This window comes from Aspergillus clavatus, genomic scaffold, assembly GCF_000002715.2.
Source record: "Aspergillus clavatus NRRL 1 1099423829802 genomic scaffold, whole genome shotgun sequence".
Taxonomy (NCBI): Eukaryota; Fungi; Ascomycota; class Eurotiomycetes; order Eurotiales; family Aspergillaceae; genus Aspergillus; species Aspergillus clavatus.
Genome location: NW_001517097.1, coordinates 2,178,441 through 2,202,853, shown reverse-complemented (window position 1 = coordinate 2,202,853; position 24,413 = coordinate 2,178,441). Strand labels below are relative to the sequence as shown.

Genomic DNA, 24,413 nt, shown 5'->3' with positions numbered 1-24,413 from the left:
TTTGACGGATTCAGTCACCTTCATAATTACGTATTTTTTATTTGCCTAATGTACATGATATGATAGCTTGATACATATTTCCTAACGCCTGTTGACACGGACTTGAGAAATTGATTATAGAGACCCATTAGCCCATAAAATTGTCCGAGAATGATGAAACCTTCAATATATCCAAAAACAAGTACCGAAACGCAGACATTGGTATCAGTCGAGATATGCAGTCAAGTCTCCATCGGCTCAGGCTCGGAAGCATGCTCTTTTTCATGCATTTCGGTGGCCTCGGGATCTTCTCCTGCATCTTCCATATCTTGCAGATTGTCGCACTCGTCGCCGTTGTCCTCCTCGTCCCCATCCAGCTCCTCATCTTCTTCGGGATCTGCCTCGTCACCCTCGGCCTCTACACCCTCCTCGCCTTCTTCTCCATCACCTTCGACGTCACCATCCCCTTCACCTTCACCTTCATCACCATCACCATCACCTAGATCGGCATCCCCATCGCCTGCCTCGTCTGCTATATCCCCATCAACGCTGGCAGGTACGGACATTTCAGACTCCGGGTCCGGCGAGAGCCGATCCCGCAGATTCGGAAATAGCAGCTTGCGCTCCAAAGCGAGCTTGGACAACTTTTCATCGTCGATCTCGCTGAGCTCGCTCTCGTCGTCAGCGCTATCTTGTATACTGTGGGGGATGTCGCTCTGCGGGCCCGCTCCGAGATCTTCGCGCTTGAGAGGTTTTTTTGTGGTCGATGCGGCCGGCTCGGAGGGCGCGGCCGGCTCGGCCTCTGTGAGCGCGGGCGTCTTCGTGGTCAGGGCGCGCGGGGCGAGTTTGCGGTTGACGATGGTTTCGGCGCGTTTTTGGATGTCGCGCCGGGCGATGCCCTTGGTGCGGCCGCGGGGTGCTGGGGCTTCGGAGGCAGGCGCTGAGTTTGGTGGGGTTGGGGTGTCGGCGGCGCCGTCGCTGGTCATGAGGAGGTGGTCGACTTTCATCTTCCCCTTATTTTCTTCGTTGGCTTGCTCGAGGACCTGGGGCATGTTGATTTCGTAGAGGCGCGAGTACAGATCGGCGATCAGGTCTTCGAGCAGGGAGACCTTCATGAGGTTGTTGTTGAGTTTCTTCAGCTCGATGGCGTCCCGCAGCAGTTCCAGGAGGATGGAGCTGTCCGGGGCGAGCTGCGGGAGATTCTCCAGGCGGGCTGTGTTGGCGACGAATTCTTCCCATCCGATCGGTTTGAATACCTGCTCCTCATGCCCTTCGCTGATGCTGCCTGCTCGGCGTATGACTCTCGCATAAGTGAGGCAGACGTCCTCCCACAATTTCGGGTGGTTGATGAAATCGCCTTGCTTCTTTCGCACTCGGCGCAGGAGCTGGTCCAGGTTCACGCGATCATCGAGCTGGTCAAGGAGATTCACAAAGAAGTAAACATATCGGGTTGTATAGACGAAATGCCTACCAGGCCGCTCGAACTCGGGTTTCCAGACCTGGATTGTCATTGTCTTTGTAAATATTTGCTGAGTGAGTTCGCCTTTGGCTGCTGCCGCGGAGGCAGCATCCTTGCTGTCATCGTAGGTGATATGCGCAGCCTGAGCATGGTTAGTGCACTTGCATGCCCTCAAGCGTAGAATGTTCTTACCCTAACCGCCATGCGGTGATGCCAATTCGACTTGTCCGCATGTTTCAGGCGTCGAAGCACTTCCATAATATAAGGCTTCCAGCCTGCCTTGTCTTCAGGGGGTGACACCTTCCGAGCTAATGGGGTTGCCAATAGGGTCTTGCTGCCTTCGGCGGGCTAAGAGGATAGTTAGTAAATAAGTAAAGAGAAATAGTGCTCAAATTTACCGTCAGTGTGCCTCGCTCAACTAGTTTGTGGATGATAGAGACCAATTTGTAATGAGGTTCGAAGATAGGATCCGAGCGTGAATCCTTGCGCTGAGGAAGAGTGTCGATGGCGTCAAGAAGCGAATCTAAGAAATCGTCGAGACTGATACGCTTGGAATTGCCCCGGACAGCATCATCACAGCTAAACATTTTCCAAAGGCACTTGCTTAACATGTAATGGTTCCTGATTCGTTAGAAATGTACTTGATACTGGAATGCTGAGAACTCACATCCAACTCTTCGGTTTGTCGATGGTTGCGCGCTTCAGAAGGTAGCTCGCCAGATTCCACACAGAGTACAACCTCATCTCTCTGAAAGGTTGTCCTTGATACATTTGCTGGCTTTCTTCATTGCTGAAAGGGCGAGTATAATCGGACAGGCTGAAGGCGCTCATGGATAAGGGTTCACGCGAAGACGAGTACAGACGGATACCAAAATCCGTATAGAGCTCAGATAGAATCCCTCGAGTTTCCGCAGTCGGGTCCGCGTTCCTTTTGGCCGTCGCAATGGCCATTGCGTAACAATGGATTGCATTCCGCTGCCATGTTACCAGTTCTGTCCGGTTGTTGTTAATTTTGTCTGCAGACCATGTAATATCCTCCTCTAACTTCGAATCGTATGTCTGGGCCAGCCGGTACCACGATTCCCATCTTCCTGTACCGTGCTCCAGATCCTGTCTGAAGTAACTGACGGCATCGTCCAGGTCGGTAGTAGGAACTGGATTCAAGCGCTTTTGAGAGCGAAACTTTGTCAATGCCGCATGCCCCAAGAGGAAAAACCATCCATTCTGGGCAATAGCCGCACTCTCCGTGGATACTGGGATTAACGAGAGATCCGCGACGCCCCTGACAGCGCGAAAAATGTCTGTTGGGTTGAGCGGTGACTTCAGGTAAGCGGAAAGGATACGTTTATTGTATGTGAGGGGTGGTGGTGATTTCGTTGTGCCAATCGCTTGCTGTATCTTTTCAATAGTGGACTTCAATTCTGACTTTGACAGGTCCTTGATGCTCATGCGTTTGGCTAACTTCATAACAAACTCAATCATCATGATAGCCGTTGCACGGTCCAGCTTCTCTGGTGGACACTCATGGTCATAAAGGAGAATTCCGGAAGGAGATAAGTTGACACCGTAGAGATCCTGAAGGATTTGACAAATGTCATACTCGTAGTCTTCCTTGCTTTCCATGCTAAAGAGTTCAGCTTTCATCAGCTTGAGGAATTGCTTGGAGGAGCGTTTGCACATCTTGCGAGCGCCAAGCGCATTGTGTACTGAACGCAAGAGAAGGATGCGATCCTCAAGGGGGTTCTCAAAGAGGTCATGGTTTTGGGCGATTGCTTCCTTGAGGAGAGTATACTGAAGAATCCAACAGCGAACGACCATCTCTCGCAGTTTTTCTCTAAAGTTCTCCAGAGATTTGGATAAAGCGCCACGCACAGAGGGGGATGGTGTTTGGCCCACACGTACTGAATCTTCGTAGAGCACAAAGCTATGTAAAAGGTTCATCAAGACGGCCAAAGACGACATCGACGATTTGAGATGAGCCATATCGAGACACTCATACGCCTTGTCAGGTTGCTGAAGCACAAGTGTTACCAGCTTGATCAAAATGTTTCCCAGGGATTTAAGCCATCGGATCAATGTGACCTCGCGATGATCCAGAGGCTCTTCAAGATGCGAAGGGCTGAGAAGCTCTTTGATTATCGTCTCGACACAGCGTAGATGGCAGGAAACTACCTTGGGTGGGTAGTCAATTGCCTGATAAGCATCCTGGAGTCTTCGCCACAGAAACAGCCGCAGCGTAGCGTCCCCTCGGTCTAGAAACGAGCGCATCTCCGCTAGTTGTGAATTTGACGGTGCAACCTCTGTATGGTCTGGATTTTCCTCTTCCATGATCTCAACAGATGAGGGCTCAAGAATCGGTTCAATAGTTTCAATGAGTTCAACGGGATCCTCTGAAGCAGGGCTGAAAATCTTCATGAAGAAATCCATAGAGTTCAACTTCGAAAGTTCCTGGTCGATAGCCGCAGCTGACAACTCAGGCATGATAGCGTTGTTCACAAGATAAATCACTGGAATGTTTGAACGAATCAGGACCTCCTTCAGCTCGTGAAGGCACAACAGCACATGTTCTCGATGAACATCCGGCTCCATATTCGAATGATACGTCGACGCCCACAGATGACGAATGATGGTCATGTATTGTTTGTTTTTGCTTGATGAACTATAATCCAAGTAATGGGTCAGAGCTGTCCGCGCTAGCATGCTCCATCTCATTAGACGATCTTTTTGTAGGACCCTTGTTTTCTGATCAACCTCGCTGTTCGGATTGTTGATGGAGGCGTAGACTTCAAGATGAATCTCAAAGATCGTTTGGATCATCTCCATATAGGCAAGATGCTCATGCGAATATTTGAATGGAGAACCAGAAGCATGGCGGAGTATCTGATCTTCTGTTTCCTGTACATGTTCGGATGCTCTTTTATGGATGTATTCATCATCGTGAATCGACATCTTTACCACATTCTCCTTGAGTGCGCCTGGCCATTGAAAGGCAACATACGTTGACTCTGCAGGTATGCCTTTTCTTGAGGGTTTCGGCGCAAGTTGTCCGTACCCTGGCATTAAGAGACATTTGAGCCAAGCGAACGCTACTTCATGAAGATTGAGCTTTTCTTCGTTGATCCCCTTGAGGAACGTGAATAATTCCCGATCTCCGGTAAAGGTGGGTTTCGACCCCGGCTTTCGGATTGATTTTCTCGAATGGTCTAGAAAAATGGCCAATCCAGACCTATCCATGGCTTTCATGTCCCGAACATTGGCTGTGTTATCATCTTGTAAGATTGCCTGAGATTTTGCCTCGTCCCAACTCTTAACAATGTCGCCCAAATCCCGGCGGAGTACTTGTTCGGCTGACATGGGCGAATCATTCGTATCGTCTGATGCGATTTTCAAGCTGGAACAATTCAACTTTCTCAACTCATCGATGTTTTCCAGCTCCTCAACACCGATTTTAGATAGAAGAGGTCTCGCAGTTGCAAACATCCACTCATCAGCCTCGATGTAAACTTGCAGGCGATCCTCAAAGTACTTCGTTTGATCGAATGGAACTTCATCGGATTGCAACGATGCCTCCGCATTCGATTCGCGCAAACGAGTTCTTCTGCTTTTAGTCCTAGTGGGTTCCGCTTGGTAGTCGTCGTTGGCAGCAGACGCAGATGATCTCTTCCGGCCAGCGCTTGCTGGGTGGGGTTCAACTTCGTCGCGATTCGGGGCCTCTTGCGCAGTAAGTTCGTCATGTTGTCTCGCAGATTGATTTTCCAACGACTCCAATAGCTGCTTCTCGAGGTGTTGGTCAACGGAAGATTGGTCATCAGCCTGCTCTGAGGTTGGCCCAGGGACCTGGACTTTAACAGGAGTCGTGGGCGCTACCGCTCCATCATAGTTTGCAGACCTTTCGAAATCTTGGACTTGGGTGGAATAAAGTTCGACATCTTGGGAATGGGAGGATGGGAGGTTATCTTCCTCTGCGGTCGTCAACGATTGGGCTTCAGGGTCGACGTCTGGCAAGGAGAAGCTGATGGAGGTACCGGGTGCGAAGCCAGCCACGGCATCATCCGTATCTGCCAGAGCTTGAAGGACCGAGTCACCGACAGCAGTCCACGTATGAGATGAGGGCGCTAGATCCTGGTGGGAGCCATGGAGAGCAAGCGGATTCCTGGTGGAATTCTCATCGTTCAGGTCATCGGGAAGGTTGGGAAGATAGGGGTATGGATCCTTTTGTCGTTCGAGAAACTTGAGAAGAGCCTTCTTCGGTTTCTTTAGCGGAACCTGAGATACAGATAGCCGATCGTTGAGCGTCTGGAGTGTTTCCCGAAGTCTACCTTCTGCGAACGTCTCGTCCAAGCCTAACTGGTCCGTACGAACTTCCAGGCGATTTTCATCGTCTGCCAAAACGCTCTCCAGACAGAAGCGAGCTAACCTGAAGCTCTGCAGAGCGCTACCTAGCCTCGCGCCCCGTCTCCAGAGATTGAGATCAGTGTCATCTCGCTCCAGAGCTTCGGCAAAGGATGCCAATGCAGCCCGGGTGCGCTCACCGACTTGGGTCAAAATTTCTTTGACATTATCGGGCGTCTGAGGGTTATTCTGTAGGAAAGCTTGCAGAGAATCCAGGGTGTATTGCCCATAGTTCTTATAGGACAAATAGATTGTCTGCAACAGAGTGCTTGACGTTGAGTCGCTGACGTTGAATTCCACAAATGACTCTGCGGACCCTGGGGCGATATCATCGGGGGCTTCCGCGAAACTCGCCTCGACGTCTTGCAATGCAGATCTCTTGTAATCGGAAAGTGATTCAGGATATTTGAAGATCTCGGAATTAAGGAGGGCTTCATAAGCCTCTGCGGCTTGGGGGTAGAACTGCGGCCCCTGTGAATGCAGTTTTAAGGCATTCTGATATAGCTTGAGAGCTTCTTCGATCTGAATTTCCTTGGTATCATCAATCTCTTCTTCGATGGCCTCGTCGGGCTCGATGTTCAACGCCACCCAACTCGACATGATGGCGGTCTATTTCGCCGGCGAAAAGCTCCCTGACACCGGTGGTAATCCAGCCGCGGTAGACAACATCTCAAGCTGACTTCGGAAAGCAGATGTGAAGGCCTTCCAGAGATGAAGCTGGGATAGTAAAAGACCGATGAATGAAGTCCGGCTCACACCTGACCTTGCCAGCATCGCGATTTGATTGGCGACACGCATCACGCGTTCCCAGGGATTCAGATTACCCGAAGAAGCATAGCGTTGATGCCTGAGGATGCCGGTCCAGGCACCGACTTGTACTCCGTAATAATACGGGAAACAACCGTGCTTTTTGTTACAGATTACGACGCTCGAAGATTAAACCAAACCCATCGGACCTGCAGCTCATCTGTGATTCCTGCGCCATTCGTCTCTGAGCGGTCGTCAAGCTGCAGGTTTCTTTTCATTGTCTGGCTCCATCGAGAAAGCCACTGCGCTTCTTCATGCGCCATGGTTGCGCCAGCTGTTCCTGAGTACGTTGTTTCCCTTTGCCCCCTCAGTTTACGTGTTCCTGAGGAGAGGGCTTGCTTGCTATTTACCAGCATCGTCCTCGGTCCCCGCCATTGAGCTGTGACTGACCCCTTTATTGTCTTTAGGATATTCGAGGAGGAGGATATCTATGCTGCGGTCGATGCGCGAACGGAGTCGCTTCAGAATTTGCGAGAATTAGGTCCTCCAGACTTGGTATACTTGGTCAAGAAATCAAAGACCAACGCAACCCACCAGGTACGTTTTAGCAGCTACGGCGACTCTCTTGCTTAGTGGATAGAGAATGGGGATTGCAGTATACAATTGGAACAGACTGATAAGGCCGCAATGGATATAGACCGGAGTTTATCATCACGTCACCGGAATCGATGCCTCGTCCTCCGCCAGCTTGGCCGCATATGTCAATACGCTGACCTTCTCGCCGCTCGATAAAACACACAAAGTGGTTTCTGGCATCTACTGGTTAGGAGCTCGGTGATGAGTTCAATTGAGTTGTGGCACTGACATCAATTAGCTGCTACAATGCCTTTTCCCATCTGGATATGCGTGTCGAGGTGAAGATTCCCGGGAGTCTGGAGAGCTATTGCATCGATGAGCGGGGCGATAAGCGTGTTGCTACCGACGCACTATGGCTCGAGACTTTCCTGTGTGGTGTTCTGAGGGCGTACTCTTATGCGGACGACGGTAGCGGTGATGCCATTCGGAAGATTGTTGGCGTGCGGCGATTCAACCCAGTCACCAATACGGAGATGGAGCACAAGTTTCTGGAAGCTGCGGAGAGGCTCTTCTTCCTTGGTACGTCTCCCAGTAAACCTATACTCACAGGCTCAAGCTGACTTGGTTTATGTAGGGAGACAACTCAGCTCCGACCCCGAAACGCAAGTACCGAACACTGTCAGCAATCACCTCACCTCTGGTCTTCTCAAGTACATCCAAACAACCGGCCGTTACACCTCAGGAGTCAACCTCTTCGAGAAACTCCGAACCCGCGACGTCGAGGTTTCGTCGCTGCTGGCCAGGGTTCTCTTGATGGCAGACGAGGAAGTACAGGCTGTGCGGTTGATGTACGATGCTCTTCAGGACGTACCGATGGACTATTCATTACTCGACTGTCAGGCAGCGTTCTGTATGGACAAGGGAGAAGGAGAGCTGGCCCTGGAGTGCGCGAAACGAGCGGTAACGGCTGCGCCCAGCGAGTTCAGTACATGGGCGCGGCTTGCCGAAGTATATGTCTCGCTCGAACAGTGGGATTTGGCTCTACTCACCCTGAACTCATGTCCCATGTTTACTTACCAGGATAAGGACACGCCGCGGATGCCTCAACCATCGCGGATCATGCTTCCCATCCTTGCGGAAAGTATATTAGACGAAATTGATGAGGGCCAACCGAAACAAGGAGATCCCCACGACTACGTTCACCCGTCTCTGCGCAAATTGCACGCTGCGGCCTACCAGGGAACCTTCCTGAAGGCCTACAATCTCCTGACGAAGATCGCCTCGGCGATTGGCTGGGACCAGCTTCTCAAGATCCGTAGTGAGGTTTTCGTTATGGAAGAGGAATACCGGGTTGAGCGCCAGCACCCTGCGCCAAAAGCCGGTCGCACTAGCTCTGTGGATGAGGCTTTAAGCAAAGAGACCAACGGTAATGGTGAACACGAGGATGGCTCGGGTAGCGACGAGGAAACTAGCACGGTGGAGAAGGCCACCAACGGCGATGACGATAGCCATGAACAGGTTGAAAGTTCTATCGAGAAACCAGAGCAGTCAATGGCATCAGAAGTGGTCAAGTCGGGCAACGACGATGTGAGCATTCGGTTCCTTACCTTATTTTTCCCCCGTGTTGCGATTGCTGATAATTTCCAGCCCGATCCGTCGCATACTTCATACGCACAGTTTAGAAATAAACGCTTGTGTGAGCGCTGGTTGGATAATCTTTTTATGGTTCTGTACGAAGACCTCCGGATCTATACCATCTGGCGCACGGAAATGGCCCAATTCCGCCAGCAGGCAATCGAGTACAAGAAATCGGCGACCGAGTGGGAGATCCTGGGTGAACTCGCGGAGCGACTGCATCACTTTGATGAGGCGATCGAGGCCTACCAGCATTGCCTGTCTATCCGCTTCTCGCCCAAAGCCATGCGCGGGGTCCTGAAGATGTACGAGAAGCGGCACGACACCCGGGGCATGTTGGGCGCCTTGATCCGGCTCATCGCCTGGCAGTACCGCTGGTACTCCGAGGTACGTCTTGTCTTGTCTTTCCATTTGATCCCAGATCCAGCCTCCAAACTGACCATCCGATAGTTCTCGCCCCAGCTCCTGTACCTGATCCGCAAGCTCATCGAGGACGAAGGCGCCGTCAAGGTGCGCAGCATCGTGCAGGCGACGAACTTGCCGCAGCCTGTTCTCGACCTCACACACCAATACTGCCAGCTGTGCGCGACGTTCCGCAGCAGCGGAAGCGACGGCTGAACACGACAACGGCCTTTTCCCTAACAATATAATGAGGGTGACCTGTTCTTGTAGTCTTCTCCTTATTCATCACGTATAGCGAAATTGATCCCCCGCCTAGTGATTCCTTCCTTTCTCTTAGGGCTGATTGACCGGACAGCGGTTGTTTTCTGTTCTGTTCTTTTCATTTTCTGTGTGATGGATATCCTATTCTGCATTCATACCATTTGCCTATGCGCACATATTCAACTCTTAATGAATTGAAGTATATCTATCACCAGGTTCTGCAGGAGTAGACTTATTGTCATCCACATGTCATCTTCAAACATTAGCGACCAAGATGACTCTTAACCAGAATCCGCACACTTGCATTAGATGGAAAGAGCAAAAAAAAAAACTTCATCGCGTTCGATTACATATCATATCAAGACATCCCCATCCCGTCCAAGATACAGCGGGAATACTCATTACCTAGAGCAGAAGGGGAAACGAAGTTACTCTTCATTCTCCTCCGCCCCGACATCAACCTCCGGCTCCTTGGGAACGACGTTCCCCTTTGCCTTGACGGCCGCCGCAGCAGGACCGCTGGTCTTGGCCGTCTCCTCGGGCTCCTCCTCTTCTTCCTCCTCCTCTTCCTCTTCTTCTTCTAACTCACCCTCGCCGTCTTCCTCCTCGTCCTCGTTCTGCTTGGCGACGCCGTTGCCGTTCCGGCTGCCGTTGGTCTTCTCGATTACGTCTTTCTTGCCCTCGTCCTTGACCTCTTCGGTTTCGGCTTCGGCTGCAGCGGCTGTCTTGCGTCTCTTGGTGGGTGGTTCTAGGAGAAGCAGAGTGTTAGCACAAGTTATCAGCAGAGGCAGAGGGAGGTAGGGAGGGTGGTGTACCTTTCTCCTTTGCCGGTTTCTCCTCTTCCTCTTCCTCTTCCTCTTCGAACTCGTCTTCTTCGCTGCCTTCTTCGTCGCTACCGTTTTCGTCTTCGCTCTCGTCTACGTTGGAGCTCTCGTATCTGGTCAAGCGAAGGGACGGTCAGTCAGTCAGCTCCATCGATCTTGCGACAATTAAATGAATCACTTGACCAAAGGGGGGGGTGGGAGCGACACGCTGATCCGTTGAAGCAAGAATGCATTCATCCGCATTGCTGATAGCTAAGATGCGATGACACCCTCCGCGGTCCCTCCCGGCGCCGGCGTAGTCGCAAACGCGCACAGTATGGGAAATGGACGCACTACATGAGGAAAGGGAATGGGGGAGCATCGACTTACTCTTCCTCCTCCTCACTCTCGTCGCTGGGAAGCGCGACGAGCTCCTCCTCCTCGGCTTCCTGCTTTCTCTTACGGGTGGTCATGGCGGAACTAGAAGGGGTGTGATTGAGGTATCAGAGCGCAAAGGCGCGTGAGAGAAAGAGAGAGTAAAAATCGGTATCAATGGGTTGAGGTAGTTTATGTATAGATACAAAGGAAGGTCCCAAGTATAGGTAGCAGGGCCTTCACTTCAGATGGGACAGGAACGGACGAAGGAGAGAATGGTAGGAGTAAGTGTGGGCGGGAGAGAGGGGGAAGCAGGAAATTATAGAGGAAGAGACAGGGCGCAAGACAGGACACAGGACAGGGTAGGGTAGGTAGGGTAGGGGGAGAATTCTAAGGATCCTAGGGAAGGTAGCTCAGCTCGACTACGGGGGCTAAGTTGCAGAAGGACAGTGGAAGTAAAACCAGAATCAGACTCAAGATTGGGGGGGGGGGACGTATGTACCACACTCCCACAGCCTTTAGGACCGGGCCAGGAAGGGGGGAGAGAGGGGGGGCAACGGAATGGAGAGCATTACTTCAGCGACAGGGAGGGAGAAAAGGCCGCATATGGGAAACAAAGTTGCGAACTTGCGGGTCAGCAAGTGGCAGAGACATGGGATGAGTATAGCGTAGCCCAGCTATTGAGCCGAGAGGAAGGAGAGCGCACAAGTACAAAAGAGAGAGAGAGCGAGAGAGAGAGAAGAGAGAGATGGAGAGAGGGAAAGAAATAGAGAGAGGGAGGGAGTGAGCTTGGAGGACAGAGTATGTGACGAGTTGTTGGCCTTAAGGCCCAGGCAGTGGATAAAAGACATCTGGCCAATGGAGATAGTCACCAGTGCGTGTACATTAGTGGCAATGATAGCAGTGGCCTTAGTGTGAGAGTTAATCTGGTCTTTTGTGACTTTCGGCACAAACACAGGATGGATGGCTTCTCCTGAGGCTGTCAATGAAGATTCACGTCAATCGTTGTCTCATTGGTTTTATCCTGATGGTCAAAAACAACTGGTTCATTGATCAAAATTCAAGTCAAGTGTTATACAGGGGAGAGAAGCAATTGTTGAACAGAAATTCAGAGCGCACACAAGGCACTCATCCGGGATGCCCTTGGCCCTGGCCGTGCGTATATAGAGCAGAGTGCGTGGCATGAGACCCCATCGGCATCAGCAAGGAATAATGATGATGTCAGGAAACTCTGCGCATGTACGGTAAGTAATCTTACCAACCATGACCAAAATGACCAGCAGGTGCTTTCTCGGGATCTAACGTGGATTGAACTCTCTCTACACAGACAACGGGGAGAAGCGTCATGCAGGGGTTCAGACTTCATCTTGTCTCACATCACATCTGATCATTCAATCTGACAAATGACAATAGACAGTCTCTGATCTTGAAGGCTGAGAGGGATTTATATATGTATATACTATATAGGTGTATATGTATGAAACATCGGAATCCCGTCTTCCAGGGTATCACACGAGAACGAGGGGAAAAAAGAATCATTGCGCCAGAAACTCAAAATTGGCCATGCTGGGGTCCAAGAAGTTCTCATCCAACCCAAAGCCATACGTCCCGACCATATCGTAGATTAGATCCGGCGGCGGGAAGCCCTGTGCCATCGCATTCGCACCACCTGGGACATCCCCCCCGTCTTGTCGATGGTCAGGCCCCGACTCTCCAACGAGGCCCCCCCCAGCGTGGACGAGCCGACCGGTCTGCCACGCATTCTCCCAGGAATCGAACCGCTCTAACATCTTACTCAGACCGCGCGCAATGTGTCGTGTCAGATGTCTTTCGCCCGCGGAAACGCAGTTCATCAGCTCAATGACCCGCTCCACCAGACGGCGCACCAGACGGCCGTCAATGCTAAGGTAGGCTGAATTCCAGTTCACGGCCACCTTGAGCAAAAACACGGCGGAGAAAGTGACCATGGTATGGGTGAAGATGGGCACGCCCACAATGGCATCGCGGATATCCTGCTCCTCCAGGACCATATTGAGGCAGGCCACCGCGGACGAGATCGCGATATTGGCTGACTCTTTGCGGTCCATGGAGAAGACCGGTGTATTCGTCGGCGAGAGCCCACGTAGAGACAGCGAGTTCAGTTGAAATTTGGCAAAGTGATAATGAAGCACCACTCCCTTGGAAGGATATGTCCTGACGTAGGGGCTATCCGCTGCAAAAGAAACCGAAAAAGAAGAAAAAGGTCAGAACGGTCGTTCGAAAACCACCCATGAGGAGACTTACCTGACCGTGGTTGCCACAGTAGGCGCCATTGATCAACCGCAACGTTGTAGATTCGTAGCTGGCCAAAGTCCTCTTCGGTAAGCGCTTGCTCTGTGTCGCTTCCAAACATCCGATAGGCCTCCGTAAGGATCATGAACAGGGCGGCTTGCGCCAATAGTCGAATATCGCCCGGAACGACCATGGGTGATTGGAGGAAGGTCTCATAATTCTTGAGCGATACGTCCTCGTGGATGACGGGCGGTCGGCCATACGCAATGCTGAAATGATGATCGCAGACATACAGAAGGTACCACAATTGCGCGCGCTCATATTGCTCATTGTGCCCACGGATCATCCGTTGATAACTCTGGTGGAGGCCCAGCTCTGTCGCTATACGCACCGCATGTCCGGAGAGCTTCCAGCTAAGCTCTGACAACCAGAAGGCGCCGACACACAGACCACGGATGTCGTCTAGAGTATGGCTTCGCGTCAGGGACATGCTGGATACAAGCGACACATATTCGTTGTAACATCGATTTAGCGTCTCCGTGCGATTGGGAATGTGAAGCGCCGCGACGGTCAGAACGGCCGCAGACAGCAGGGTAGATGCTCTTCGAACCGAAGTGAGATCCCGATGCACAAGGATAATCCCTCCCCACAAGAGCTGGTTCATCGTCCGACTAAAGTATGCGAAGAGTTCCTCGGCTTCATGGAGGGAGATCAGTCCCCGCGAGATGAAGTCCTCCTCCAGTAGCGTTAGCCTCGGCTTTTCTACGGGATTATTTCGTAGATTCCGCAGTTTGGTGACCTCGTAAAGGCTGCGCATAGGAGCTGGGACCAGCTCTGGACCCTGGAGATCTGGTTCTTGCGAGGGTTCTCGAGTCACATCCAACAAAGCGCCGGGGCCGTTCTGACCTGGACTCGCTTGCGGTCCGTCTATCGAGGCGCCAAGTCCGTTATGATGGGATGCGACAGGACTGGGTCCGATTTGATTTTCACCCGCGCCGTATGTAGAGAGGTCTGAAAGGCCACTCCGCCGCAAAAGGTCTCCTACGGCCGCCTGGAGCTGGTGGATCGCAGACGCTGCCTGGGATTTCCATCTAAGAGTGAAGGGATTAGGACGAACAGGCACGGTGACCGAGACAGAGTATCGATCCCTGATAGTAGATCATACATACATCCCATCGTCGTCCACGAACTTTTGTGAGAAGTCATTGACCACGCATTTGACGCCGCTTCTTGAGCATTTAGTGCAACTCGTTTCGCCTGCTTTGAACTCGCATTTGATCTTGTGTCGTTTGCACTCCGCACCTGCAGTTTTCCGACGTTAGTTCGAAATCCGCATTGTCGTTCTTCCACTTCTGGCGCTCATTCAGGGGAACCCTGGGAAACGTCAAATAAATCAGAAAAAGAAGAAAGAAAAACTACTCACAAGCCCGAGCCTTGGAGATCCTCGGAGGAGGAGGTCGATTATCGAGTACGGAGGACCCGCGATCATATCTGCGAGGACCCTCCAGCCCGACTTCAGAAGACGAGCGCTTGAGGTCTGAACGATTCATGAGGATGATCAAATTAGTTTGTGTCGACTTGCGACTTTGCGACAAGTGATCGGGGATGCTCCGGCACTATGCGACCAACCGGCGTGGAATTGCGATATGCAGCGAAGCGACGAAGTCTTGGGAGGGGAAGATTATTGTGGGGGGGGGAAGGTGACGTGCTTGTTGAATTAGACAATGCAAAGATGGTTCATTATTGGAATAATAATAATATTATTAAGTGAGTGAGTGAGTGAGTGAGTGAGGCATTGACAGAGTACAGAATACAGACACGGCCCATACGGGGAGGAGGAGAGAAAAGAAGAAACAAACAGTGGGGGAGAAAAGCCGGAGAACGTGGGATGAATGACCCCGCTTGAAAAGAGAGAGAGAGAGAGAGAGAGAGAGAAGCATCAGTAGAAAAGGATATCTAGATAGCAGGAGCTCAGGCCAATTGCTACTAACTCGTATCTCATAATACTACTATAGACATTGTTATCTTCATCTCCTCTGAGTGTCGAATCCAACATAGCCAGAAAGTTACTTGCTGTACGCCAATATGGGGTCCAACCTAGGCCAAATATCTACAAACACCAGCACACCACTGACCTTTCCAACGTACTCACGAACCCAACCAGCACGACTCTCATCTCATTAGGCTCTGGATATCTTTCTTTCGAGTGACAATGACTGCCATTCCGACAATCCCCCTTCCCCAACCTAGTCATGCAGTGCGCGTGGATCCATCCGCCAAAGCCTTTCGCTTTGTGAGCTTCATGCTCACCCTTTCCAGACATTTCTGGCCCTGGAGAAACTAATTCCACGCTCCAGACGTCCCCGGGTCGATGCTGATCTGGTTTATCGCCTACACCACCTCTAATCATCGTATCATCGTACCATCGTACCATCGTCTCATCATCTCCATCTCACCGGCTCAAGTCCGGCTGCGGAGAACAGAACAATCTCGGATTTGATGCGAATGCGGAGACCTCCCCACCATGGGGTAGACTACTTCAAAAGCGCCGGTGTGTCCCTTCAGGGGAGTCTATAGACTGTCACACTCACATCTCAAGCGTAACGTCTACTCACAGGTCAAAGATGCAGATTCTCATCACAGGTGCCGCCGGGTTCATCGGCCAATTGCTCGCCAAGGAGTTGCTCGACGATCCCTCGCACCATGTCATCTTGACCGATATCAACGAGCCCCCCGTGCCAAAGGGCGTCAAGAACCCCCAGAATGCCAGAACCATCAAGGCCGATCTTCTCGCCGGCGCCGAGAAGGTGGTCAACAAGTCGCTGGACGCCGTCTTCGCCTTCCACGGCATCATGTCCTCGGGCTCCGAAGCCAACTTCGACCTAGGCATGAGCGTCAACGTCGACGCCACCCGCACCCTCCTCGAGGCCCTGCGTAGAACCTGCCCCGGCGTCCGCTTCATCTATTCCTCCAGCCAGGCCGTCTACGGCCGCCCGCTCCCCGACGTCGTCGACGACTCCGTCATCCCCACCCCGCAGGGCTCCTACGGCGCAGAGAAGCTCATCTGCGAAACCCTCGTCAACGAGTACACCCGCCGCGGCTTCATCACCGGCTTCACCCTCCGCTTCCCCACCATCTCCGTGCGCCCGGGCCTACCCACCGCCGCCGCCTCGTCCTTCCTCTCCGGCATGATCCGCGAGCCGCTCGCCGGCCAGGAGTGCGTCATCCCCGTCGAGAACCGCTCGTTCAAGTCCTGGCTGTGCTCGCCCGGCACGCTCGTCCAGAACCTTCTCCTCACCCTCACGCTCGCCGCTGACGCTGTGCCGCCTCACATCCGCTCGATCAATGTGCCCGGCATCTGTGTCACCGTCCAGGAGATGATGGATGCGTTGGAGAAGGTCGGCGGCAAGGACAAGCTGGCGCTGCTGACGGAGAAGGAAGACCCCACGCTCCGCCCAATCCTGGACTCGTGGCCGACGCGCTTCGATAATTCGCAGGCCATTGCCTTGGGCTTCAAGCGCGACTCGTCCTTCGAGCAGGCCGTGAGGGAGTACTATGAGCAGGAGGTGGCGAAGCAGTGATGGACGAGTCTACTTTGATTTGATTTGATTTATTTTATTTTATTTTTTTTCTTGTTAATATAGAATATACCATTCTGTTGTATTTCTAGATTTTTTGTACATTCCCCTAGACGGGGTCGTTATACCAATGAGATAAATGAAAATATACAGTTCTCGAGATAAAGTCAAAATGCATGAGAAAACGAACAGGCATCAAGTCGTTAGCATATGATAATATATCATCTCATCCTCCCAGCTTTCCTCCGTCCTGTCTCCTTCGGCCTCTAGATTGGATCTAGATCTTGGACGAAGTTCTTATTTCCATACCTGGGTTTGTTTCAGCACATGTACCATGTCGATCATCAGAAGCTTTCCCAAACCTGTCCATCAATGGCAACCAGACGATTAAACAGCTCATTCCGCGTGGTCAACGCCGTCAGCTGATACGCCTCATCCAGCCGCGTCCCCGTGATAACCAGACCATCCACGACCTCCTTGCCGCCAACAGCCCAGCCCGCAACCAGCTTGCCCTTCCAGCCCATGCCGCCGATCTTGCGCATCTCGTGGATCTCCGTCACGGGGATGGAAAAGAGCACGGTGCCCTTCTTCCGGCTCTCCAGCCTGTAGTCGCCCTGCACCACGCTGGGGTCGGTCGTGAAGTACAGCAGTGGCGGTTTCTGGGTGGAGTCGATGACTACCGTACCGTGTTTGCCCTTGTATCTGGCATCGAACTCGACGGGGCCGTAGGGCAGGGTCTCCTCGCCTTTTTTGCGGAGGATGCCGAGGTGGTTCTTGGCTTGGTTGGAGCCCGCGTGTGCGCGGACGCGATCGACCGCCAGCTTCGTTTCGATTCCGGTCGCCGTGGAGCCCTTGAAGAAGCCGATGATTCGGGAGCCGAGGTTCTTCTTCTTCGGTGGCTCGGCAGCCGTTGGCGCTTCCGGGGGCTGTGAGCCTGGCGCGGGTGCTGCGGCGCGGTCGATCTCCTCCTCGGTCGCCCCGAGAGTCAGTTGTTCATGGTTGAGCGAGGCGGCACTCGACGGCGCTTTGTGGAGAGAGCTTGAGGGGGGAGGCGGCAAAGGCGCGTCGTTGGCTTCGCCGATGCGGAGGAGGGTCAGGGTGAGCTGAGCGTTGGTGGGAATGCCCTTCAGAAGGGAGCTAGAGGATTGTTAGCAAATTGCATCACAGTATCTTTAGATTCGTTCGCGCGTTACTTTTGCAGTTCCAGGATTCTCTGCCAATGCGGGAATTCGTGGTTCATGTACACCATTGCACGCTGGAGGATCGGATCTCCAAAGAAGCCAAGTCCGACAAAAAAGGTACTGAGCTTGATGAAAACGTAGCTCGGTGTCAACAAGGATGCTAAGAGCCCGGATACGAGCACACCCGATAGCCGTAAACAGGGGGTCGTAGCAGAGAAAGGGGGAACTGGTGAAAGGGCACTATAGCTAGTGAGTATGGAGCCATATCATACGTCCACATCTAGGGATAGCTTACTTGCCAAGCCGCTCATAAGTATCAACGACGTCACTGAGCACCCGCATCGACTGGTTGGCCGCATTCAATACCGTATCCCTCATGGGTTGTCTAGTTTTGTCGTGGGAATCGGCCGGCACCTCGCCGGCGGCAGCAGCTTGCGCGTCTGCGGTCTTGGAAACCATGTCCATTGCGTCGGGGACCGATGACTCCATAGGAGCGTCCTCAGGAGTTCCCTGGTCGTGTTTGCCGGCGGCGCTTCCCACCGCAACTGTAGCAACGCTGGCGATCAGATTACTGGCTTCTTGTTCAGCTGCTTCACCTTTGAACTTCTCGGGAGCTCCAGTCACGCTGTTATGCGAGCCGAGCACGCCTGCTTTCGGCTTTTGTACTCCACCGGTAGCAGTGTCAACCAAGGCGATTGGCGCAGGTGGAAAAAGCAGTTTTCGAGATTTGGGGCAGACAACAAGAAGGAGAAGTGTACCAAAGAAGGCCGGGACGAGGAAGTCCAAAAGCCAGGCTGTAAAGTACACCTGTGGCAATAGGTTAGTCTCCGATTGACCGCGGACGAGATTGTTCGGCTCAGCATACCGCACAAAACGCCGAAGTCCGCCGAGGCTCTCTCCATGAACGGAGCCTGGCAATGTGCTTGACAAAATTCGTCAAGCCAATAATTACAGTCGTGTAGAATCGTTCCAAAGTAGCACGTAGCTTATCTGGAGAGAAGTTCTCATCTTCCGCGCGATTGAGATCTAGTCTCTGTAACGGGGCGTTGGGCACAGCTTTCACACAATATATTTGCTGTGCCATGTCAGGATTATTGATCTTTCTACGCTCTCAAGGCAGGCTTACCTTGTTAAAACGCCTGATCAGCATCCAGAGGTCCTCGTTGGACAATCCTGTCACTATCCGCTCCTCGATCTCATCGGACTCCCCCCAGCCAATGTCTGAGACCTTATTGGTGACTCCGGCTTTCTGCGCAAGTCCCTTGGCCTCCTCCTCAGGCTCTACCTGGGATAGAATATGACTGTCAGTCGGCCCAAGATCATCATGAGATATCTCGTCTTTCATGAGACTCTTGTCGAGCTCCTGCAAGGGAGCCCGAAGCGACTCTGGTGCATCAGACATTGTCGTATGACACGAAACCAAAGAGCAACTGAAATGAAGGACAGTTTGTGTTCTATCAAGAAGAACCTATTTACATCATGGATGTGCACTTCGACCTTTATGTCTGCCGATGCTGAGCTTTGCCTGTTGCGGGGACCATCGACGTCATCTTCTCCAGTTTATCTTGCTGGAGTCTTTGATGAACCACTGAAGTTGCTCGTCTCTCGTCGGCCATTCTCATCGGACAAGAGGCTCTCTGGGACGCTGATGTCGAAGCGTAAGTTGATGATCGTAGTGAGATGACCAGAGGTGATGTCAGCTAATTTCAGGAAGCTTCACATCCCAACGATAAAGAAGTGGAATTATTTGTATACAATAGTAGACTTTGTTCCTGGAACCCCTGTCACATGATAAGCCAGGGTATGCTGACTGATGATGTGATACGTATCACGTGACGACTGTGCCACAGACCGAAGCCACTTTTGTCCAATCTTGCCAAAAGAGGAAATACGCGTCGAGTACAGAGAAAACGCGTTGATACTTCAATCGATGTAGTTGCTATGGGAAGCTCTACTACCACAGCCTCACACGGACCTCATTTTATGTGCAAGATCATGATAGATGGTCAGGGCCGTCCGTGAATGGAAGAAAGCATGGACGACACCTGTGCGAATCCCTTGCTATTGGGATGGCTCAAAGAATGGCTAGACCAGGCTCGCGAGCGTGGCAGCAAAGGGGTCACTGTGTGAGTACGCATGGTCTCAGTGGTGTTCATGGAGTTACTGAGACTCAATCACTTCAGGTACAAAAAGGCTTATGAGTCGATGAAAGCCTGTCCACTGGTGTTCCAGCATCCGTCTGAGGCACAGCAACTCAACGGACTTGGACCCAAGCTATGTGATCGCTTAACGGACAGACTAAAGGCGTATTGTGAGGAAAATGGCCTGCCGATGCCTGAACATCCTCAGAAGGCAGCAGCAAATAAGAGGCAATCCGACGGAGGGGATCCAGATAGTCAACCAGCGAAGAAACAACGAAAAGCGAAGCCATACGTGCCCAGTCTCCGGTCCGGTCCTTATGCGCTGCTCTTGGGTCTAGCAACCCTTGACGAGAATGCCTCCCAAGGCTTGACAAAGGCTCAGTTGATTGAGAAGGCGCAGCCTCATTGTGACAACTCCTTCACTGTGCCTCCCGACGCATCCAAGTTCTACACGGCTTGGAGTTCGATGAAAACCCTCATGCAGAAGGAACTTGTATACGACCACGGACGCCCGCTTCGGAAATACGCTTTGACGGAGGAAGGCTGGGAAGTTGCGAAGAGGATCATGAAGACCTTGCCAGGATCAGAACAGAGCACACTGACGTTCAGGCATCGATCGGTAAGACACCATTAGCGCAATCGAAACAAGAATCTGACCAGGGCAGACTACAATTGCGATGGAGCAATTTAGCGAGAACGGAGAGGATACCAACGCCGGTGTACGCCGTAGGGACCATGGCTTAGCTGCTCCCGATTTCCTCCGTGATGAAGCCTGTGCAGATGACGAGGATATCCAGATTCACGACCAAATCCAGACTCAGAAACCATTTGATGACTCCCGAATAGAACCCATCACTCTCCCCGCCAACAGTTTCACGGTTCAGCTGGTACTGGACACGCGCGAAGTCCGATCATCCAAAGACCGAGACTATATTGCCAATGAGCTGAGCAAGAAGGGCATCACCCCTGAAGTTCGTGCGCTTGAGCTGGGCGATGCGATGTGGGTTGCCAGATGCAATGACCCATCGTTCCTCTTCCAGTACGGGGAGGAATGCAACGAAGCGATGCTTGACTGGATCGTAGAACGGAAGAGACTGGACGACCTGATCGGCTCCATCAAAGACGGGCGCTTCCACGAGCAGAAATTCCGTCTCCGTCGCTCCGGGATCAAGAACGTGATCTACCTCATCGAAGAATACGCCGCCGTCCTCCAGGACATGGGCAATCCCTCCACCATCAAATACCAGGAAATGGTCGCCTCGGCCATCGCCTCGACGCAGGTCGTCAACGGCTACTTTGTCAAGCAGACGAAAAACCTCGACGACACAATCCGCTATCTCGCTCGCATGACATCCCTCCTGCAGAAAATGTACTGCTTCTCGCCCCCGACACACACCCTCCGCCTAATCCCGAGCCGACAGCTCTCCTCTGCCGAGTCATACCTAACCACGCTCGAGCGTCTCCGAGCGCAAAACCCTTCCATAACCTACGCTGTCACATTCTCGACCTTCTCCGCGCTAACGTCAAAATCCGACATCCTGTCCCTTCGCGACGTGTACCTGAAGATGTTGATGTGCACGAGAGGCGTCACAGGTGACAAGGCCCTTGAGATCCAGAAGCGGTGGCCCACCCCGCGGGAATTCATCGAAGCGTTCGAGAAGCTGGACCCCAAGGATCGAGACGATTTGGTCTTTGAACGGACTAAGACGTTGGTTGGCCGGAAGAAGATGGGGAAGGTTCTCAGTAAGAAGATCGCGGATATCTGGGGCGTGGCGGGATAAAGCAGCTTCTCTATATCAAACGAACAGACTCGAATACAAGTAGATTAATAGCTAGCTAGTAGGATATAGAACTTCAAATGAGAGAGCTGAGTGCATGTCAGTGACATATATACACTATTGATGGCCATTTAGTACCTAAAGCATGGTATATAGCCTTGAGGCATTATGTATGTTCAATGAAAATTCTCCATGTCAAATTTGACATATATTAGTGATAAGAACTCATTTTCACTTCCAGAATTGACAATTATCATGAGATTGCATGGCTACATTTAGAATTAGGGGTATTTTGCAGTCATGTAAAGTAGCACATAAGGGGCTTACAGTTGACCAAGGTTAGAAAATTTTGGCCAAGAAGAGCTGGCTAAGGTTAGAAAAATTTTGCCCAACCTAACCTTGGCCAGCTTTTTAGATTCCCTATAGAAAAAACTTTTCTAACCTTAGCTAACTTTTAGCCCTTAGGGATAAAATATACTATAGTTTCATAAAAATAATATTTTTATAAAAGTTTTCTAGTATATACTAGGTATATACTTATGGTAGTACTAAGGGTAAGGTAGTATCACCAGGGGTGAAGAGAAATAGGCTGGGCTAATGCCTCTTCACTTACCTGGGGTAAGATCTTCTATTTATACCTAGCTACTGGCTATCTATCTAAAAGATAAGTTATAGATATTATAGAGATTTCTTAGGTTAACCTTAGTAACCTAAAGTTAACCTTAATAATTATTAATCTATTTATAATATTTATTTACTAATATTATATCCTCCCCTACTTAAGGTAAAGCCTATCCTTAGTAGGTTATCTAGCTTCTTACTAAAAGATCCTTATAGTTTAAGGGAGTAATATTACATATAGTAAGTAGGATTAGATTTATCTTTAGTAAGTAATATTAAATTATATTTTAGTAAGTAGTATTAAATTATACTTAGTAAGTAATATTAGATTATACTTAGTAAGTAATATTAGATTACTTAGAGGGTAGTATTAGATTACTTAGTAAGTAGGGTTACTAGTATAGTTATTATAATAGAGAGGAGGTAAGATTATATATTATTTATTTTAATTTTAAATAACTCTACTTTATCTTACTTATTTTTTTTATCTCTTATATTTCTCTTTCTCTTTTCTCCTCCTATAATTATCTTTCTTTTTATTATATTAATTACTATCTCTCTTTTAGTAAGTCTCTTTCTTTATATATTAATCTTTTATATTCTTCTTATACTTAGTAAATATAGATACTCTATAAAAGAAAGATAAAGACTATCTTATCTATTAGAAGAATATAGTTACTTCTAGTAAGTTTAGTAAATATTCTTCTTAGCTTTAGTAATTATCTCTTATTAGTAGTAGAAGCTTATCTTAATAAACCTAATAAAAGTATATTAAAGATGATGGATATTATTTACTTAATTACCTAGAAATTTAATAAGAAGGAGAAGCTAGATATAAAGGAATATACTTATTTAGGTTATATATTAGCTACTATTCTCTAATAGTAAGATATATCTTATAATTATATATTAGCTTATAGTAATTATTCTTTAGATAAGAGTCCCTTTAGGGGATGTATCTCTACTCCTAGTTATAATAGATTTATATTTTTTTAGAGGTCCTATGCTAACTATACTTAGAGTAATTAGGAATTAGTATATTTATTCTATATATAGGACTTTTATATATAAGATTCTAATACTCTTAATAAGTATATATTCTCCTTAGTAAATATTTTTTATCTATAGTTACTAATCTTTTTTACTCTTATAGATTTATTATTTAAGCTAGTGGTCTTAGTTTCCTTATTAATTATAATAATAAATTATATAATTAGCCTACTAAGCTAGTAGTAGTAACTAGTGATTATAGTAAGAAGTTAGATAATAGTATTAGTAAAGGTTCTCTAAATAATAATAAGTATATATAGTCTAGTATAGAAGGTAATATTAATTCTCTTACTATAAAGATAGATTCTTTTAGTATTTTTTATAGTAAAGATTCTTCTCCTATAGTAAAGATAGGTCTATCTAGTATTTCTTATAGTAAAGACTCTTCTCCTATAGTAAAGAAGGCTCTAGCTAAGAAGTATTATCTTTCTTTAAAATATTCTATAGTAGTAGTAATTAGTCTAGCTAAGGGATATTATTCTATTATAGTAACTTTATTTTATTTTTAGATTAGTTCTTCTTTAATAACTCTCTCTTTTATTTAGAATAATTTAATTAGATTAACTCTCTCTCTCTCTTAGATTAGTTTTATTATAATAACTCCTTCTTATATTTTAGTAAGTACCTTATTAGTAGCCCTAAAGAGGAGCCCTATTAGGTATTATTCTTCTTTATTATTATTTAGTTATAAAAATCCTTTTAATAGAGTTTATATTCCCTAGCTAGTAAGTTATATTAACTAGGGTAATTATTATAATCTTTCTATAGTTCTTTAGGATCTTTAGGTATTTACTTATTATATTAAGACTTACCTAGAGGAATTAGCACCTCCTCCTAGTAATAATAATAATTTATTCTAGTTAGCTAAGGCCTTATCTTATAGGGTTCTTAATATAAAGTTTAACTTAAACTTTTAATTAGTAATTATTTATTACTTTAGTTAATTAATATAATTCTTAATATCTTATTATAATTAGTTTTCTTTTATAATTAGTGAAATCTACTAGTCTATAATTCCTTTTCTTCTTCTTAGAAAAGTAATTCTAGTATAATACTATTTTCTAATCTACTTATATAAATATATTACCTTTATACTACTCTATTTACTCCTAATAAGGAGGTATTATAACTATAAATAATTCTTTAAAATCTATCTCTCTAGTG

At 49.1% G+C, this 24,413-nt stretch overlaps 7 protein-coding genes across 7 annotated transcripts, besides 11 other annotated features; 3 read left to right on the top strand and 4 right to left on the bottom strand.

Moving 5' to 3' along the window:
- Positions 1-221: 221 nt before the first annotated feature.
- hir3 (putative transcriptional corepressor of histone genes (Hir3)) lies at positions 222-6,430 on the bottom strand (the record flags this gene model as incomplete). The annotated part of the gene is made up of 4 exons (XM_001271275.1): positions 222-1,580; positions 1,631-1,786; positions 1,837-2,059; positions 2,106-6,430. 4 exons carry the CDS (start codon positions 6,428-6,430, stop codon positions 222-224), a joined length of 6,063 nt encoding a protein of 2,020 aa, XP_001271276.1.
- Positions 421-479: a microsatellite.
- Positions 6,431-6,898: 468 nt separating the features above from the next.
- On the top strand, positions 6,899-9,406 carry ACLA_040650 (ChAPs family protein; the record flags this gene model as incomplete). The annotated part of the gene is made up of 6 exons (XM_001271274.1): positions 6,899-6,921; positions 7,045-7,174; positions 7,275-7,399; positions 7,452-7,732; positions 7,788-9,175; positions 9,239-9,406. 6 exons carry the CDS (start codon positions 6,899-6,901, stop codon positions 9,404-9,406), a joined length of 2,115 nt encoding a protein of 704 aa, XP_001271275.1.
- Positions 9,407-9,879: 473 nt separating this feature from the next.
- ACLA_040640 (uncharacterized protein) lies at positions 9,880-10,727 on the bottom strand (the record flags this gene model as incomplete). The annotated part of the gene is made up of 3 exons (XM_001271273.1): positions 9,880-10,199; positions 10,267-10,388; positions 10,645-10,727. The coding sequence occupies 3 exons, from the start codon at positions 10,725-10,727 to the stop codon at positions 9,880-9,882; spliced, it is 525 nt and encodes a 174-aa protein (XP_001271274.1).
- Positions 10,288-10,312: a microsatellite.
- Positions 10,728-11,345: 618 nt separating the features above from the next.
- Positions 11,346-11,387: a microsatellite.
- Positions 11,388-12,164: 777 nt separating this feature from the next.
- ACLA_040630 (putative C6 transcription factor) lies at positions 12,165-14,450 on the bottom strand (the record flags this gene model as incomplete). The annotated part of the gene is made up of 4 exons (XM_001271272.1): positions 12,165-12,841; positions 12,913-13,991; positions 14,070-14,202; positions 14,324-14,450. The coding sequence occupies 4 exons, from the start codon at positions 14,448-14,450 to the stop codon at positions 12,165-12,167; spliced, it is 2,016 nt and encodes a 671-aa protein (XP_001271273.1).
- A 216-nt stretch (positions 14,451-14,666) lies between these two features.
- Positions 14,667-14,692: a microsatellite.
- Positions 14,668-14,692: a microsatellite.
- Positions 14,693-14,808: 116 nt separating this feature from the next.
- Positions 14,809-14,835: a microsatellite.
- Positions 14,810-14,835: a microsatellite.
- Positions 14,836-15,524: 689 nt separating this feature from the next.
- On the top strand, positions 15,525-16,481 carry ACLA_040620 (SDR family oxidoreductase; the record flags this gene model as incomplete). The annotated part of the gene is made up of 1 exon (XM_001271271.1): positions 15,525-16,481. The coding sequence occupies one exon, from the start codon at positions 15,525-15,527 to the stop codon at positions 16,479-16,481; it is 957 nt and encodes a 318-aa protein (XP_001271272.1).
- Positions 16,482-16,494: 13 nt separating this feature from the next.
- Positions 16,495-16,526: a microsatellite.
- A 296-nt stretch (positions 16,527-16,822) lies between these two features.
- Positions 16,823-19,061, bottom strand: ACLA_040610 (DUF3292 domain-containing protein; the record flags this gene model as incomplete). Its single annotated transcript, XM_001271270.1, has 5 exons — positions 16,823-17,615; positions 17,672-17,899; positions 17,955-18,466; positions 18,525-18,734; positions 18,786-19,061. 5 exons carry the CDS (start codon positions 19,059-19,061, stop codon positions 16,823-16,825), a joined length of 2,019 nt encoding a protein of 672 aa, XP_001271271.1.
- Positions 19,062-19,693: 632 nt separating this feature from the next.
- ACLA_040600 (crossover junction endonuclease MUS81) lies at positions 19,694-21,581 on the top strand (the record flags this gene model as incomplete). The annotated part of the gene is made up of 3 exons (XM_001271269.1): positions 19,694-19,785; positions 19,843-20,419; positions 20,466-21,581. The coding sequence occupies 3 exons, from the start codon at positions 19,694-19,696 to the stop codon at positions 21,579-21,581; spliced, it is 1,785 nt and encodes a 594-aa protein (XP_001271270.1).
- An 857-nt stretch (positions 21,582-22,438) lies between these two features.
- Positions 22,439-22,588: a microsatellite.
- Positions 22,472-22,555: a microsatellite.
- A 945-nt stretch (positions 22,589-23,533) lies between the features above and the next one.
- Positions 23,534-23,651: a microsatellite.
- Between the last annotated feature and the right edge of the window lie 762 nt (positions 23,652-24,413).